The sequence below is a fragment of the Schistosoma mansoni genome, chromosome 1 (genome assembly GCF_000237925.1).
Source record: "Schistosoma mansoni strain Puerto Rico chromosome 1, complete genome".
NCBI lineage: Eukaryota > Metazoa > Platyhelminthes > Trematoda > Strigeidida > Schistosomatidae > Schistosoma > Schistosoma mansoni.
The window spans coordinates 47,845,521-47,863,818 of record NC_031495.1 but is presented as its reverse complement, the minus strand read 5'-3'; the positions used below and the strand labels follow the sequence as shown (position 1 = coordinate 47,863,818).

The 18,298-nt window shown below is 31.5% G+C and overlaps 1 protein-coding gene across 1 annotated transcript in view; it reads right to left on the bottom strand.

Annotated features, from left to right (window-relative positions):
• Positions 1-1,199, bottom strand: part of Smp_169360 (putative kinesin) — a gene marked incomplete at both ends in the record, with an annotated part of 71,929 nt that extends 70,730 nt beyond the window's left edge. Inside the window, one exon of the mRNA XM_018794649.1 lies at positions 967-1,199. Within this exon, the coding sequence (XP_018649040.1) occupies positions 967-1,199 (233 nt within the window). The remainder of the gene's footprint in view (positions 1-966) is intronic.
• Between the last annotated feature and the right edge of the window lie 17,099 nt (positions 1,200-18,298).

Sequence of the window (18,298 nt, the reverse complement as noted above, 5' to 3'; positions counted from 1 at the left end):
GGGTAAGTCTTGTACAGGCTTTTACGAATGAAATTTTGATTAATATATTCAATTTTCGTTATCGTACGTATTCGATTAATACATAAGTAAAGGGAATAGTGGATTTTAAGTAAACGTTAAGACGTTAACGTATAGCAACAAGACTCTTCTAATAATCAGCTGCTAATAATTATCTCACTGTAGAATAAAATTAATTAATTAGCAGTTATAGTATTAGAGTGCCCTTCGTCAAATGCATCAAAGAATGATATGGTTCAAATGCATCAAACTTCAGTTATTAACATAATTTTCAAAATGCCCTTCGTATGTCATAATCTTCGAAAACTAATAGTGAGTCCTGGTAGGTCATTCATTTAGTCTTCAAAAGGTTAATTCGAATATATCAAACATTAAATAGATTTTACAATTGAAGACTATGCAAGTACATACTTCAACTGGTAATTTTCTGAAAAAATTTAAGAAATATTAATGTAAATGTAAGTGAATTTATGTTATATATTTTACGCGATTTCTCTATTGTTTAAACGAAATTGATTTCCTGGAGTTCTAAGAAGAAGCCGTGACCAGTGGAGTTCAACTGTGTCTCATGTGAGGCAGTTACTCACTGAACACAATAAAGAATGGTCCCGTTAGATCGTGAATTGGCTTGACATTAACACCGTTAGATGTCGTCCCAGTGATCTGGAGGTTAAACGTGCACGGGAGGGATCGTTCATGCGCACTACTGAAGAGTCCCATAGTAGGACGAAATGACCGTTCAATGCTTTTAGTTTTTCAGTGATGGTCCAATATTAATCCATTCATGATCTCAATCAAAACTAAACAATCTCCACAACCCTATACTGATAAAAGAAATACATACAATTATAGCTAACGTAACACACTTTTAACGCATTTAATAAATAACAATAACATTCGATTTAAAATAATTATCATATATTTCTAATCGTAAATAACTTTTATTACCTGGTGAAAAAGGATGCGGCAGTGGAAATTTGTGTTACTGATGGTTGTTGATTTATTTTACTTCCTTTATTAGATTGAATCAATTGATGAACGATTTTATCTTGTTCAATATTTTGATCTTGACTAGTTTCATTGATTTCATTATCCAATCGTTGATGTGTATTAACAATCGATGGATTTATCTCACCCCTATTATTAACTGACTGATGATGATCTTCAGAATGTGATTGCATCTAAATGAATTAATGGAGAAAATAAAGATGAAGAATATGAGAAAAAAGGGCCACAAGTAATAACTTCATAACAAACATCTTTTCTTTGGAAGTTTATATGAATGAATTCAATGGAATTACTTCTTCATATAGATTCTTCAATTAGTTTGCACAAGTAATGATATACATTTATTTTACTTATTTCTGACGTATGATTCATCGATGAATGGAATAAAGAAGCTATATTTTTTATTAATTAAGAAAAAGAAACGAAAAACACTGAAACTAATCCTTCATTCATCTTCATTATCATATCTGAAAAAAAATTAATTTTAGTGAAATAAACTTTAAGGTTCATTAGATTTAGTTCAGTAGGTTTGAAAATGTTTCTTTCCTTTCCTTCATCTTTCACTTCTTCTTTTTTCACTCTATCTATCCTCTTTCTCTTTTTTTCACTCTATGTCATATCATCTTAGATTCCTAGTAAACATTCGAATAGACCAACAATAATGACACTTTTTTTACTGTTGAAGATAGAGTTGTTGTTTTTTTAAATTGTAATAAATCATGCTGGTCCCTTAATCAAATTTCATTTGTGACCGTTTAAAGAGGAGAAAAAAGACGTTTATCCTTTTTATCTAGTCCATGCTTAATAAATATCACATAAATAATGAGAAGCAAATGATCATGAATCGTTTTGTGTTTTGGTTATCTCTTCTAGACTTTATTTTTTTATAAACAGCTATCCAATGTTTACTATAAAATGATCTTGTTGGACTGTGTTCTGTTTAAAGGTTGAAGATGAACACTAATATGTAGCTGCGCATCAGTTTACATTTTCCATTGGTCTTTGGTATTCTACGATTCTCGAAATAGTGTTAGTCATCGATGAAAACTATCCTCAAAATGGTATATGTTTATATATTTGTAGATGAACTTGGGAAAATTTTAAATTTAAACCTATCAGTTAACTGACAGATTGAGTAAACTTTTCATAGAAAGTCACAGTTTTTTATGATCTATCTTGATGGAAAAAATCGAAGGTTCTCATGAATCAGGTATTACAGAAATCAATTTAATATGAAGATTTATAACCAAATCCAACTACCATTTTATTGACCCGTTATAGATGATACAAAGGTATACTGTATTGTAAACTGAAGTGTTTTCTTCATTAAATTACGATTAATGAAGTTATAGATTTAAATTCATGGAAGAATATTACAAATGTCATTTTTTTAAATGATTTGGTATGTCATGAACTTATTAACCATTTACTATCATTCAGATAACTTATATAAATTAATGACTACTGAATAACTATTTTATCCTGTTTCAAGACAGTTAGCACCAAACATAAACAACAGTAAGAATTTCCAGGTTAATTGATAAGTACAAAAACTCCAAACCACTGGTTCGAAACCTAAAAAAAGCACATTATTTGAAAATTAGGTACATAGTGAATAAATCAGTTTTTTCTGTTATTCTTATTTTATGGTTCATTTTTACTACAGCATTTTGGTGTCTATCAATATACTAATTTTTGTTTTAAATCCTAAACACTAAAGAGCAAACAGCATCGATAACAGTATGAGACAAAAATTTGGCACTATATATGCTATATACTTTCTACTTTCAGTGATGAATGTTATAGCAACTCTCCTACAATCAATTTCGATTATGATTTGATTTTGTTAATCCGTTTTATTGACTTACACAACGGACAATGTTATTCGAACAGTAACAATTCGTTTATTTCTTGATACTATTATGATCAGTGTCATATGTGTATAAACGTGTACGCCTAATCAAATAACAGTCTACGCACATCTCACTCTAACTTAAATGTTGATAACTTAAATATCTCTCGATGAACCATTATCTTCTGATGTACATATGTACTCGAATCCTATTATTAGCCTTTGCCTTGTATAGCTGAGCCTTATTCGATTTGACGATTAATTCGTCTCAGTATTTTCTCGCATACACACATTCGCCTCTCTGTTTCAAATTTGCTCTACGTGTTTGTAGCTTTGTTAATCGTGTTATTCACTCACAAACTGTAGTTGCCGCTTCTTATTGCCTTCTAATTTCAAACAGCATTGGGATTTATATAATGACGGTTATCAAGGTGATTGGTTGACAAAGCTAAGCCACTACAATGTTTTGAGAAATTCGAATTGATAAAAATGCCCTATAAATCTACTTCTCTTTTCTAGGCAGAGAATTTTGTATTTTTATCCACGTTTCTATAAAATTAAGGTAAAGCCGAACTGTTTATTTAGTCATGAAATTGAATGTAAAAGGTTTATAATAGACTCAACTTATATAATAGAGCATGAAATAAGTGGATTCTTTGTATAAAACGGATGAAAATATCGTTGATTTTAATTTTTTATTTCTGTTCAAAGCTGTTTACTTGGACCAGTTACATTGTCACTAGACCTACCTGTAACAAAAATGTCAGATTCAATAGATGAAAGTGTTCTGGAATACTCAAAATAATGTAAACTAAACATCGAAGCTGTTTTTATGGCTCTATATCATGAATGAATCTCACGAAATTAAGTGGCAACCTGTACCTGTGGCAACCTGCAACTGGAAATATGCTTCAGTCAGTTCTACTCCCCAAGTATTTTCCACATGTCAAGTAAGTGTAGAGATTTTAGTAATTAACTTCAGGTGAACAAATTCCAATGCATTTCGATCTCATTTTACTGAATTAGCTAAAAAGATCATATGCAATGGTGTCCATTTTGAAGAATCATGATATCCAGTTATTTGTAAGATCTCAAATATTCATAACACAGCCGAATTAACCACCTCTAATCCTATTAAGCAATTGATTGTTTGTTTGATATATTTATCTTAACAACTCTGTTAGTGAATTATTTCTATATTAAGCAGTTATAATGGGTGTCTATTTCTTCTTTCTTATTACATCATTTGAATAAACAGCAAATAAAATATCAAAATATACGTTTATATTTACTGTTTATAAGGTACAGTTGATTATAATCCCTAAAGTACTGTTTGATTTTCAATAAGAGCTAACATCAGTATTCTTAATTCTACACTTTATATCAATCAAAAATAAATTATTTTTATCTTGCTCAACTGGAATCTTTAATGATGAAAATGATTGCTACAACTGAATGGGAAATTCTAGATGATAAAGTGTTTTGGGTATGATATTGTCGGCGTGGGGCGATTTAATTTAACGAAATACTAAAAATACTTGATAAATTAACAAAAAACACAAAATTTTGTGATTTTGAATAATTTGAATATGTGTAGTTGAAATCATGAGTCAATTGAAGCTAGACCACCATGGAAAACCTAGAAGCACTGGACAGCCGTTTCGTCCTATTGTGGGACTCCTCAGTAGTGCGCATCTACGATCCCGCCTCGCGAGATTCCAACCCAGGACCTACCAGTCACGCGCACGAGCACTTAACCGATTTGAATACTGTTAAGATAAATGCATAACATTACTAGTTATTCTTACTCGGTCACAGTTCACAACATGACAAGCGGATTACCATACAATAATAGGGATAATGACATTTTTTATTCCTCCATTGCATATAGATAAAATGTCAAATACATTTTATTCAGGCACATTTATTATCATTTATTCGTAGTAAGTACTAAGTTAGCAAGATATCCAAAATAGGTGAATATCTTTAGATCATTGAATTAGAACAGAAACAGTTCAATAAACAAAAATTTCTTTTCTACAACTTCCTTTATTCAAGTTGTTCAACAATATTTATCGTTAATTTTATTTGCCGAAAATAATGGTCTATGGTGAAGCAGAGTAGTATTGAATGATTAAGAATCTAGAAGTGATGTCTTTCTGAAAGCTCTATCTTAAAGCATCTAAACATCTGTGCTCATTCTACTTCACCAGAAGCCTCCTTCAAAGTCATCTATACTGTCAGAATAATCATTTTAAGAGGATTGAGGATGTAAGTTAATGTACAATAAAGGTTATAGCCAAACTCTTGTTCAACCCTAACCTTCGCGTACAAAAAAGATACGTTCAATTCCTTGTTTTACCATAGTTTTAACCTTACTTTCTATCTTCTATAATCTATCGTTTGTTTTCTATTCCTTCCGATTTTTTTGCCGCAAATGTCATTTAGCCAGTAAATATAACTTTTATTATTCCGTTCTTAATATCTATTAAGTAGATAATTATCTTAACATTCTTTACAAGCCGGTTATCAGATAAATTACTTCCAACATCTGATTTTTGTGAACAATTTATGACACAATACCACTTCAGGCTATCTAAGTACTTAACACCACTTTATTTTATTACAGACCACTATTTTTAGCAAATAAGCTTCACTATAAATACTGCTGTACAGCTTATGTAAATGAAATCATAGAACAGAAAATACTCTTTGCTGAATTGTCTTTATTCTTCTCTAATGACATATAGAGTCTGTTGTGTTATTATCTTCGAATCAGTTCACAAAAGTTATTGAATTTTCATTATATTCGATTTCTTTTACTTATTCACCTTCAGTTCTGCCTTAATCAAAGGACATAGAAATGTGGAAGGCGAAGAAAATAAGCAAAGATGGATAGTGGCTAGCAGTGGAATCCAGGATGGGCGTTCCGTGAATTTAAATATTTCTTTTCTATAATATACACATACATACAAACACAGTAAATCATTCCTAATATATACAACTGAAATATTCTTATTCAACATATTGGCACCTGCTTAGCAAATAAAATATTCATTTCAGTGGAAACACTTGTTCTTGCCTAATTTATTCCTTGCTTCCATTTTTATCTATTTCATTTATATTGTAAAAAAACGACTTCTTTCTTTCTTTGATTCATAATTTTAAAGACCTTATTCAACTTACTGACACGTTAGTAATTACAATTTTATATTATTGAATAAATAAATAATTGAATGAATCACAATTGATTGATCACTGGGTGGTGATCAATGTCATTTGTGTCAAGTCCTCCTTAGTGCAGATCAAATGCTATCGATCAAGTTGCAATGAGGCCACTAGTCTAGGTGGCTCGACACTGTGTACACTATGTTGAGATAAGATGGTGGTTGGAGGTGGTCAACAGGAAACCCTGGACCCGGGTTTCGTGCTATTTGGCACTCGTCAGCAAGTTGTACCTGTAATCTTGAGGGAACTGGAGCTCTCTGAGAGATTCGGTCCCATGTAACTCAGCTTCACAGTCAGAGACATTACCACTGAGCTATCCGGGCCGCGACCGACCTCCTGTAGAACTGAGATGTAATCACAATTGATTGAATGAATAAATAATTTTAATAACAATCAATGTATGTTCTCAGCTATTAGTTGACTGGGTGTTACGTGTTAGCCATTGTTAGTAATAACAATCAAAATGGTGAATTATTTTTTTTTCTTTTATGAAACAAACTAAATCTTCTGTTTCGTAAACATGACCAAAATAAAAAGATAAATTTGATGTATATTCAATGACGGGAACATGTTAAGCGGATACATATAGAAAACAATTTAATGTTAACATGAATATAAACTTAGAGAAGATGATAGAGAACTGAATAAAGACCAATATTATATTTGATAAACATGAATCTAAGAATATGGAAGACCAGTGACTTCTGTTGGTTTCCTTTTTTGTTTTAAACTGTGTTTATTGATTGGTCGTGTGATACATTCGTTGTCAGTTAGTTTATCTTTTATAAATATTATAATGTATTTTAACAAACAATACTGATTCATACGAATCCTTCTAATTAAATTTCAAATGAAACGATGTTTGTAAAACTAAACACTATATTTTGAAAACACAGTTAATTATCGAATTACAATCTGCAGAATTATAGATATACATGAATTGATCTATGAAATAATTAGGGTAATTTCAAGCACATCAGAATGAGCCTCTTTAGGAGTAAAATATCCAAGAAAATTTGAATTGTGTTTTAAAAGGTAGAAATACTAGTTACAATTGTAGGTTAAATAATACTATCCAGAAAGTATTTGATTCATAACATGAGTACATTTTCTGGGCATCGATCTAAAGTTATTTGCTTACTGTATCTAATATATTTTAAGACTGAATGTGTCAAATCTCCTCAGTATTAAATGTTCATTATATTTTTATGTCTTCTGTCTTACTGTGTTGCTAAGTCCAGATCATGAAAAAAATATTCAAAATACACAAAGACGAAATTATAAAACTCTGTTTCGTTGAGAGAAAAGACTGTCATAGTATTTTGCCTGAGATGTCATAAACAAATGAAATTAAATAAATATGACCTGAATTGATTAGGCTAGGTTAGACTTGTTTCAGTATATTGTACAGTTTGTTTTTGCTATTATTAAATTCAAGAGTTATTTTTTTTAAATATTGCTGTTTATTTAGTAAATAAACTCATAATAAAGGTTGTTTAGGCAATGGAGGTTCAGTCGGACAGTAATGCTTCATATAGAACATTCATTTTTTGTGTCCCATTAATCTGACTCGAATAAGACCATATGTTGATGTTACGTCTCGGCTACCCTCTCACATAATTATCGACTTAATTCACGTTAGAGAATAACGAAACAAAATAAGTCAAATACGAGGAATAACTTTAAATATATATATTTCGTACACTCGTTGATCCGAACAGATATTCAGAATAAGAAGATGGAAAGCAAAGCGGAGAGGAGAGGGACAGTGAGAAAACTTGATTTCATCAAACGTGACTCGATATTGATAGTCAAATAAAAATAAGCTGCAGACATGGGAGGAGTAGGATAAACAATGCACACACATATACTCATTTAAAAATAGTTAAGGTTAATAAGTGGATGATTAACAAGGTCGAAATAGAGCTCAAGAAGAATGAATAAATCGGTCTGCACGGAAGTTAGAATAACTCACGTGAGCTTGACATAATACTAGATACTAAACACGAAAGATGTGCATCCTAATTCTAAAGGGTAGGTTTAACAACCCTTTACTTTTTCAGAATTCCCTGTAGGATTTGATTTGTCAGTTGTATGTAACAAGAATTGGAATATATTCAATTTGAGTCGCTTTTAACATCAGAGAATAATGAATTCTCGGAAACATATTTCTCATCATAACTATGCATTTGATGGTCAGCACAAACTGGTCTCACACAAATATACGAGGTAGTAGAAAAGATAGCCGATTAGTAATAGTCTTAATCAGAATGCTACAGGAAATTGATAAACGTCATGATCGTTTTAAAGTTCTGATGCAAGTACTCTAATGAATGTTGAAAAAAAAAAACTCGATTTAGGGTAAATTAAATTTAATGTATTAAAACATATATTATTATCAATCCAGCTGGCTGTTTAACCATTGGTGAATACAGTGTGATCTATATGTAGGACGGAAATTAAAGTATATTTGTGTATTAAGTTGTTAATTCTCGTATATTTCATTTATGCCGTTATAAATAATGAAATAATTCATTTAATCGCTTTGAAAACAAAGAACATTTAATATAGTTCAGGTGAACTTAGCTCTTCTACTTCTTTTGTATGCTATATGTATGCAATCCGCCCCGTTATTCTACCTATTTCTGACATTTTGCACTGTTGAAGCGATCTAATTTGGCTTTCCATTCACGGGTTCGCTGTCTGGAATGTACCTGGCTTCATGCTGGATTGCATGTACGCTGGCTTAGTGGTAAATATCCGAAGCTGCAGCGTTAACCGCTAGTTTTAGGCATTTGGGAAACCAATGTGAGGAATTACTGGTGTACAACTTTGAGCGGTAGATCAATCGGCTCATCTGTCGATGAAGAGGGCAGCCAACAGTATGAATTAATATGAACAGTATACTGCATTTTGAAGGTATATTGAGGCTTCGAGATATCCTGTGGCCAAGCCTGGCTGAGGGTTGGCTTTTCATCCATTATGATGCACACTGGGAAGCAGATTGGGCGAGTGCTTGTCAGCAGGTATACCCGTATATCAACGCGGGTTGCTGGTTAGAGGTTCCGTCCTAGTAATTCGGCCACAGCCATCAAATTTAACACGATTCCACACAGGCGATGAACACATATTTATTCAGTGTTTTTACTGACAATTATTCCTTGTTGTCATTTGAATCCCGTCCATTTATTTTTATCCTTTTAATACTAATCTATATACACATCTTCCATGAACAAAGTTTCTTTATGCATATGAATCTACGGTTATGTTCCAAACTATTGGATCTTTCAGTCACTATGTTTATGAGCTTCATTCTAATCTAGGGAACGCTATAAACAATAAATTATTCAGGGAATATGAATATTAAAGTTACATAAATGACTGCACTTTTTCAAATAATGCGTCAATATTGCTACTACGATATGAATTTCTAGCTCAATTTTACTCAAGTAGTGTATCTTATGTTCATCCTAAATCCAACCGATTATATTCACTTCATATACCTTATTCATTCGTTTTCTGACAAACGAGTTTTGTCATTTTGTATTTGAAATACGACTATGATATATGACTATACTATGTATTTGAAGTTTTAAATAAATATTTCACGGATGAGCTGACATGTCTCCGTTTGAAATGTATCATTCCTAGTTAACAATCTATGATTTTTCTTCCTTTACTAATGAATGTGGGTTTTATCATTTGATTGAATAATTTTACTGATTTCATTTTATAAAAAAATCTTATTTGGGTACATTTCAAGACAATAGCAGATCTCCTAACACATCAAGCTACATAAACGGAACTATAAGCGTGTTGTTCAGCTGTCAATGTTCCCGGTTGACTATTCATCTCTGCCCATCAATCAATTATATTTCGAAACAATAATTGACATTTTTCGATTTCCCCACCCCACCCCTCATTACATATTTTTTCATAAAAATATTTTATTCTTCTATAGTGACGAAAGTTCTATGATTTAACAGAAATGAAGTAAAATCTCTTTAAGTTGGCGACAATGAAAAATGTTGTATACTTCAATATCATACAGTTAACAGTCCTTTTTTGAAAAAAAGAAAACCTAATTGGCAAATCAGTTAGATTTTCTGTTATCATTCTGTTCACAATGACCTTCATCTTACAATGAACTGGATAACACTATTCAAGTTATCATTTATGCTTGATGATAAAAAAATAAAATCTTCACCGAAACCCCTTCTAATAAAAACAAATTTATTTATTTATTTGCGTGCTTAATCGTTTTTATTTTAATGATAATAAAAATATAAAAAAATATAACAGGTCACAGGTTCTTATTTATTTGTGTTGCTTGACCCTAACAGTTAGTTTTATGTTTGTCTCATTAGAAATAAAATAGAAAAAGTTTTATTTAAAAAAAAATTATTCGCTTATTAAGCAAAAAGGAAACAATTAATGGAACATTTGACAAAAATTTAATTTATCACTGTTACATCATTATTTATTGTTAACTTAGTGTGTCATAATTTAATTTCACACATCAAGTTAATCTCTTTAATAGAACATATTTTTATTTTATATAGTTAAGATCATGAGTCAATTGAAGCTAGACCACCATGAAGAACCTGGAAGCATTGGAAGGCTGTTTTATCCTATTGTGGGAATTCTCACTAGTGCATATCTACGATCCCGCCTTGCGAGATTCGAACTCAGAACCTACCAGACCTGGTTGTGACTGGCATCAAAGGGTATTTCCCAGAGTTCTAATGAGAAGCAGTGGAGTTCAACCTGGTCTGTTGTGAGATAGTAATTCACTGAATACAATGGTGGATGTGTCGCTCAATCTCGTGGATTGGTTGAAGTTAGACATTGAGATTATGAGTCAATTGAAGCTAGACCACCATGGAAAACCTTTAAGCACTGGATGGCCGTTTTTTTTAATTCACAAAAGATGATAAAAACTGTATGACTTAAGTTTTACATTTTGATCACAATAAAAAAATTTACTTCATCAGTTAATAGAAAATTTTGTCCAGTTTTTTGAATGTTTATTTTCATTAAACCGAATAAAATGTAGGTTCAAGTGTTAATTGGGATAACGTTTTTTTCTTCGTTTCATCTTTCATCACCGAATCAATGGATAATAGAAAACAACAGATAAGAATGGAAGATAGCTCAAAATCATTCAATAATCGCAGTAAATAGACAGACGTATACAATTTAGCATTGAACAATAGTGATTGATAGTTGATGGAATTTGTGATATTTACGCTTTACTGTAAATACAGAACTCATCTTAAAATGTAGTCATAAATTGCTGGTTTCGTTTTCGGAGAAAATATCTGATGATCGATATTTTCAGTAGAAAAATGCATTTTCTGTCGTACTAGAAAGTGAATAGCCTCAAGAGTTATTTATCAATCACAGTGGTAGATAGAAGAGAAGCATTAGAAGTTGTTTTCAGTAAGTAATTGATTTGACTTTATTAACGATAAGAAGTAATCATCTACAGCCTACGCTTACATCTGAAGATCGACGCAAGCACAAGTAAAAAGTGACATTACGAATAAGTGATTAATAAAATATTAATCACTTCGATCACAATCAGTCTATTTTGCGTCACCTAGCAAGAAGAACGTAAATAGAATAAAGTAATTTATTTCAGTAATCCAAATATTTTGATTTGCAAATGATCCAAGTCCTAAAAATCCATAGTCATACGAATTTGAAGGTGTAAAATAAATGTATATATGCTACTTCACAATTCCTTCTACTATACACTCATGATTTACTTACGTGTTTAGCATAAAATTTGTAAACATTATGATCACTAAGTTACTGTTGAAATTGTCAACTGTTTGCTATAAATCTTTATCCATTTGATGTCATCTCGTTATGTCAGATACCGTCAAAGTATTATATAAACCAATCGACAGTACTGTAGTGAGAGAAAACTCAAGCGAGGTAAACTAGTTTACTGCTTTTGTAAAATATGAAAATCATATAATAAATACACCATTTGCATATTTTCCTAGAATTGTCCTTCACATGCTCTAGCATTCCTTCAATCCTATTGTTATTCCGGTTGCTATTCATTTTCCCCCCTCTTCTCTTAACTTTACTTTTTTCGTTAGTAAGTATTCTATTCCCAGTCTTTGCTACATACTACTTATATCTGTCCGCATAAGTAGTGCACACTGCAGTATATCTTATCTTAATTTTATAAATATGACTAAGATAATGAAATAAACGACAACAATTCAGTAGAAACAATGTTATCCACTAATATATTAACAGCTTATTGTAAATGAAATGAAATACAAATCGAAGATGCTTATCAAAACTCTCCTAGATTGTAAAATATTTCAATGAACCAACTACGATGTAATCAAGGAAACCAAATTTCTAAGTCTTAGAATTTGTCTCAGTTCATTAATTTCGTGTTTTAATATTCTATTTTGAAATAACACTATGTATCTCATTGAATAACATCATAACATTTTCTCCCTTCTTTTTCTTTAAAACTTGTCAAATATAGTAAAATATAAAGACAAACAAAGAAACAAGTAATCACACATACCTACATATATATGTAGATATGTATAATACTGTATATTCCCATTGACCCTAATGTAAATCCATGTATAAATTACTGTCTAATTCCTTGTGTAGTAATATCCAACACATTGAACATAGTTAATAAACTATGATACTTAGTTACTCTCATTTATTTTAAAATATGTCAATGTTTCAAACATATGACATTATTCTTTGAAAATGAAAATTTGAATTAAATGTCTTTAAAAAAATTTTTTTTGACATATTTTATCCAACTGAGCTTAAACTTGCACAAAATAAAAATAACTGAAGTTTTTTTCCAATGGAACTGATAACAAACTAAAAAACAAAAGTAAGAGAATGGATGTCTAATCTGAAAGCTTTGGTGAAGATCTAAGAAAATTACCATTTTTCCAGATTATTTTATATGAACAACTTTGAATGTTGCTTCACAATACAAATACAACAAATTCATATGCTCACTAGTGATTGACTTCAAGAGATAATTCCTGGAGTTCTAGTGAGAAGCAGTAAACAGTGGATTTCAACCACGTCTGTTGTGAGATAGGAACTCACTGAAGACAATTGGTGAACGGTCGCTCAACTTCGTGGATTGGTTGAAGTTAGACATTAACACCGTTAGATGTCGGCTCAGTGGTCTATCGGTTAAGGGCTCTGGTGCGAGACTGGTAGGTCCTGGGTTGGAATCTCACGAGGCGAGATCGTGGGTGCGCACTGCTGAGGAGTCCCACAATAGGATGAAACGGCTGTCCAGAGCTTCCATCTTTTCCTTGGTGGTGTAGCTTCAATTGACTCATGCTTTCAACTATGAAAATACATATTAGAAATATGAAGTTCAGTGAAGTGGTCTCTTTTATAATCGACTCCCTTTATGAATTTAAATAAAGTCAGAACAAATATTGATGCAGAATAATATGAATTTGATGGTACCACACTCTACTGTAGATACATTGATGACACATTTCTTGTTTGAAACAATCACATGCATTCCATGAACCTATTCAGTTTGTTTAATAAAACACGCTAGGGTATAGAATTTATTATGAAACATGAAGTTGAAGGTAAACTCCATTTTCTAGATATTGGAATCAGACGAACAACAGTTGGTACATTACAAAGACACATTCATCGCAAAAACACCTGGAGTGGATTATATCTCAATTACTACAGCTTCTGCACGTAAACTCTGCGCAAATGAATGTCTGGAAGAAGAAATTGTTCTAATCACTATGTGCCTACGTGAAAATGCATATCCGGTGAAATTCATCCATAGATATGCAAACACTAACCCTCAGGTGAAGTATGATAGAGTGGAAAACAAAACTTGCTTCTTATACTTGCGCTTCAAAGGAGACGAAATTACTGGACTAATTAATCACAGAATTAATTCCGTGTTGAATGTGACCTACCCAGCAGAAAAACTGACGATGATGTGGAAAATAAACTGCTCACTTAAATAAACTAAGATCAACGAGTCCTCTTTTCTCAATAGCTCCAACTGAATTTACCGATTTACATGTACGTACCAAAGCACATACATTGGAAGAACCGAGAGAAGAGTACATGTTCGCATTTCTGAGTATGTTCCAAAGAAACTGAGGCTGAGAGGGACCAGGGTTCTTAACAGTGTAATAGCTCGGTATTTACTTGACACCGGGCATACCATTGGAATCTCTCACGCTTTCAAAATTATTAGCAGACAAAGTAGTACAGGTTCTCTCCGGTTTGCTGAAGCGATCGCGATAAAAAAACAAACCGGATCTATGTATTCAAAAAGAGACAGTAATAAACTTATTACTACCCTGGTAATCCAATTATTTTGTTGTTTTTTCTTGGTCATCCACTTTATTTTGGTTAATATTTAGTTTTGTATTATATTCCTCTTCCATTACCCAATTCCTAAGGGTAACCACTCACACATTTCCGCCCACTTGATTCTCTTAAATTATGTGAACTTTTCAAATTATATTCAATTATTACGTAACCCATCCCATTTGTTTTTAAGTCCATGAGTCATTAATACCTCTAAAATTATCACACAATTTACCTTATCTGTCTCTGAACTCCACTCAACTATTACACCACCCATCCTTTATGTTTCCTTGATTCTAACACCTAATAACCTCTGACCTTTTCTATATATATATATTCTGTGATAATTATAGTTATCACTGATAACCTTTTGTCATTCCAATCCTCTACATTCACTTATGTCACTTGTTCCACACTATTTATTATCTCAATCCTAAAATTCTAACACATATTTGGTTGTAAGCAGGTGACGAGAAACCACGAAATATAATGAATTCATATTATTCTGCATCAAAATTTTTTCTGGCTTTATCTAATTATTCTACTGATCCACGGATTGATTTTAAAGTTATGTGTATGATTCGTTCAAATCTACCTAGATATCCCCGTATCTAACGCCTTAACTTAGTAGAAACTCTTACCGTCCATGAGCTCAAGTCAGAACTGTGAATACGAAAGAAAAACATTCTGTCGTTATCGTTACCTTGGCCTTAATCTATTATCATTATCATTTCTATTTTAGTCATTGCTATTATTACTGCATTTTTCCCTTTACCTATGTCTCATATTCTCATTATTTTATTCAAAATTGTTTATAATATCACTTCATTTATTTTTTGAGCCTCTATTATCTTTAATTATACTAACGAAAACATTTTAATGATCTTACTGTATTCACATTATAATTCGTTATTAACTTATTAAGCCCATTGTTATTATTCATATTATGTAATCTTTCGATTGCATCATCATGGCTATCTCTTGTTCATATTTCCTTACGGAACTAATACTTTAACATTTAAAAATTTCATATTTATGTACGATTGTACAGCTTGATAATAAATTCATTGAAAAGAGACCCCTTCGCTGAACTTGATGTTTTTAATGTTTAAATGAGAATACTATGTCGAATAAATATATTAGGTACATTGGAAATAAATAATTTGATGGTTAGCATTTACTTGTTTTGGTCTTCAGTGAAATTAAGTTTTCTTTGGTTTACAAATTTCAATTTATTCTATTCTAGGAAAAAAATATTCAGTCTTATGAAGGTATACATGTAGCACAAACTTCATGTGATACTAATCTAATAAATTTTGTTAAGAAAAAAAACACAATAATTATGTGTTAAACTACTTAAATCAACTACTTAAATTTAATCAGTATGTAATTTTAAATAAAATTAGATAAAATATTTACAAGAATTGTAAAAATTCTTTGTAAATAGTTTTCAAAAATTTAATTTTCCATTCAGTTCTGAATTACTGAAAGTTGAAAAAAAAGTTGACTGGGTAGGTTTATGATCCATGTGTTAATATGTTATCACGTAGGTAAGATAGACTTATGCAATAATCACATAAAGATAAGTTCAGATAAAGAACTCTAACTAAACGTTGTTTACAAATAATGACTTCATAATTTGTGACCACACACCTTGTGATCAGTAACAATAAAAATTATTCATTAAAATATTTATAAATACACTAGAAACTTAAGTTAGCAAAAATTGAATAGAACTAGAAAGGAAGGCCCAGGACATAGTGGGTTGGAGAATGCTGGTCGGCGGCCTATGCTTCATTGGGAGTAACAGACATAAGTAAGTAAGTAGGTAGAAACGTAAGTCAAAACTTGTAAAACATTCCGGGTTCTCTGATAATTCATATGATTATCACTTATCACTCTTCTACAACTATAATCGTATGATGTAATTGTTTCAACTTATGAAACCTTACAAAATAAACAGAAATTGTTATTTAAGGCATTAGTCACCTTGATAAATTTCGAAGGTGTAATAAGAAGACGAAGATTATCAGAACTATGGGATATATTAGCGCAATACATTTCGAACAATCTGATCACACATAATGTACTTGTTAAGAACATTTATATATTAAAAGTGAAAGGTCAACTAGATTGGAAATGAGAATAAGAGGAGACAAGGATAATGATAAAAATAATGTGGTACAGTGAGACGTACTGTAGCATTGTCGGAAAAAAGCCTGTCTACATCACCTTAACATTTAGAGGTGATTCAAGTAGCTTTTTCTTGAAACAGAGGCTTAAATCGGTCATCATCAAAGCGTATTGTGCAGCAAAGGTCATAATAAAAAAAAGAACGAGGTTCATGCTTCATCGAAAGCCTAAAAGACATGAAAACGATTATGTCACATTGCACTGTGTTTACCAATTTAAATGTGTGTGTGGTCACACAAACAATCGTGTGTGTGAACATGTACCCAATTGGTTGCAGAAACAAATCGAATCAAATGACTCAATAAGAGTAGAGGATAAACATCCATCATCCTCTATTGCCAAACACATAATCGATACAGGTCATAAGATTGATCCTAACTCCGCTTTTGTGGTGTTGTATAAAAGTGTAAAAGGACGTATACTAAGGTTTATTGAAGCGTGAGTCATACGAAAATTCAAACCCCCTCTGTGTATTGAAAAACAGTTTGTTCTCACCTTAAACCTATCCTGGTAATATTAGCTTATTATCCAGAGTGATTAGGTTATTATTATTATTATTATTATTGGTAAGCAGAGATGGATAGCGGCTAGCAGTGGAATCAAGGACGCGCGTTTCGTCCTATTTAGGGCTCGTCAGCTGGATGTACCTGCATTTGAAAGTTGATGGTCACTCTGGGACTCGAACCCAGTACCCTCGTTTCAAACACCATCGCGTTATCCACTCGGCCACTGAGTCTTGATAGCCACTTGCTTGTGCGATGGGGTGAAGTTTAAACTCATTTAGTATTGTTTGTTTGAATCTTCCCATCGATGTGTTAGGACTGCAACTGGTCAGTCTCTAATTGGCATATGTGCATACTGTGCGTATTGCCTCGATATAGCCTTAATTCACATCGATGGGAAGATTCAAACAAACAATACTAAATGAGTTTACTATTATCATTATTATTATCCTTGTCTCCTCTTACCCCCCACTTCCAGTCTAGTTGACCTTTTATTTGTAGATATAAATGTTCTTAACAAGTACATTATGTGCGGTCAGATTGTTCGAAATGTATTGCACTAATATATCACATAGTTCTGATATTCTTTGTCTTCTTATTACACTATCGAAAAATCATAAAATATTTAAATAAATAATTTTAAAGTAAATCACATTAGGACGAAATGGCCATCCAATGCTTCCAGGTTTTCCATGGTGGTCTAGCTTCAATTAACTCATGATTTCAACTATATATAAATTACATTACATCACCAAAACAATATTTATGTAAAAAAAAATGATAATCATTAAACTAAGTCATGTTTAGATAACAAAAATTTTCTGCCGAATTTCATTGTAAAATAGAAAGTAAAAATGAGAATTTTTCTTTAGAAAAAAAAATAAAAATAAAAAAATAATTTGTCTGATCAGATAAATTTCATCCATGGAAATTTTCATATTTGCATTCATTCTATCGGTTATTATATTATTGATTTCTGTTTTAAATTATGAATATAACTGAATGATATACATACCTCCGAAACAAACAAACGAACAAGCAAACAACTGTTTATAGTTCCTTTTTTATTTTTTTTTTTACTTTTCTTTTCATGTTATTTTCATGTTATGTTAATTTATTTTATAGG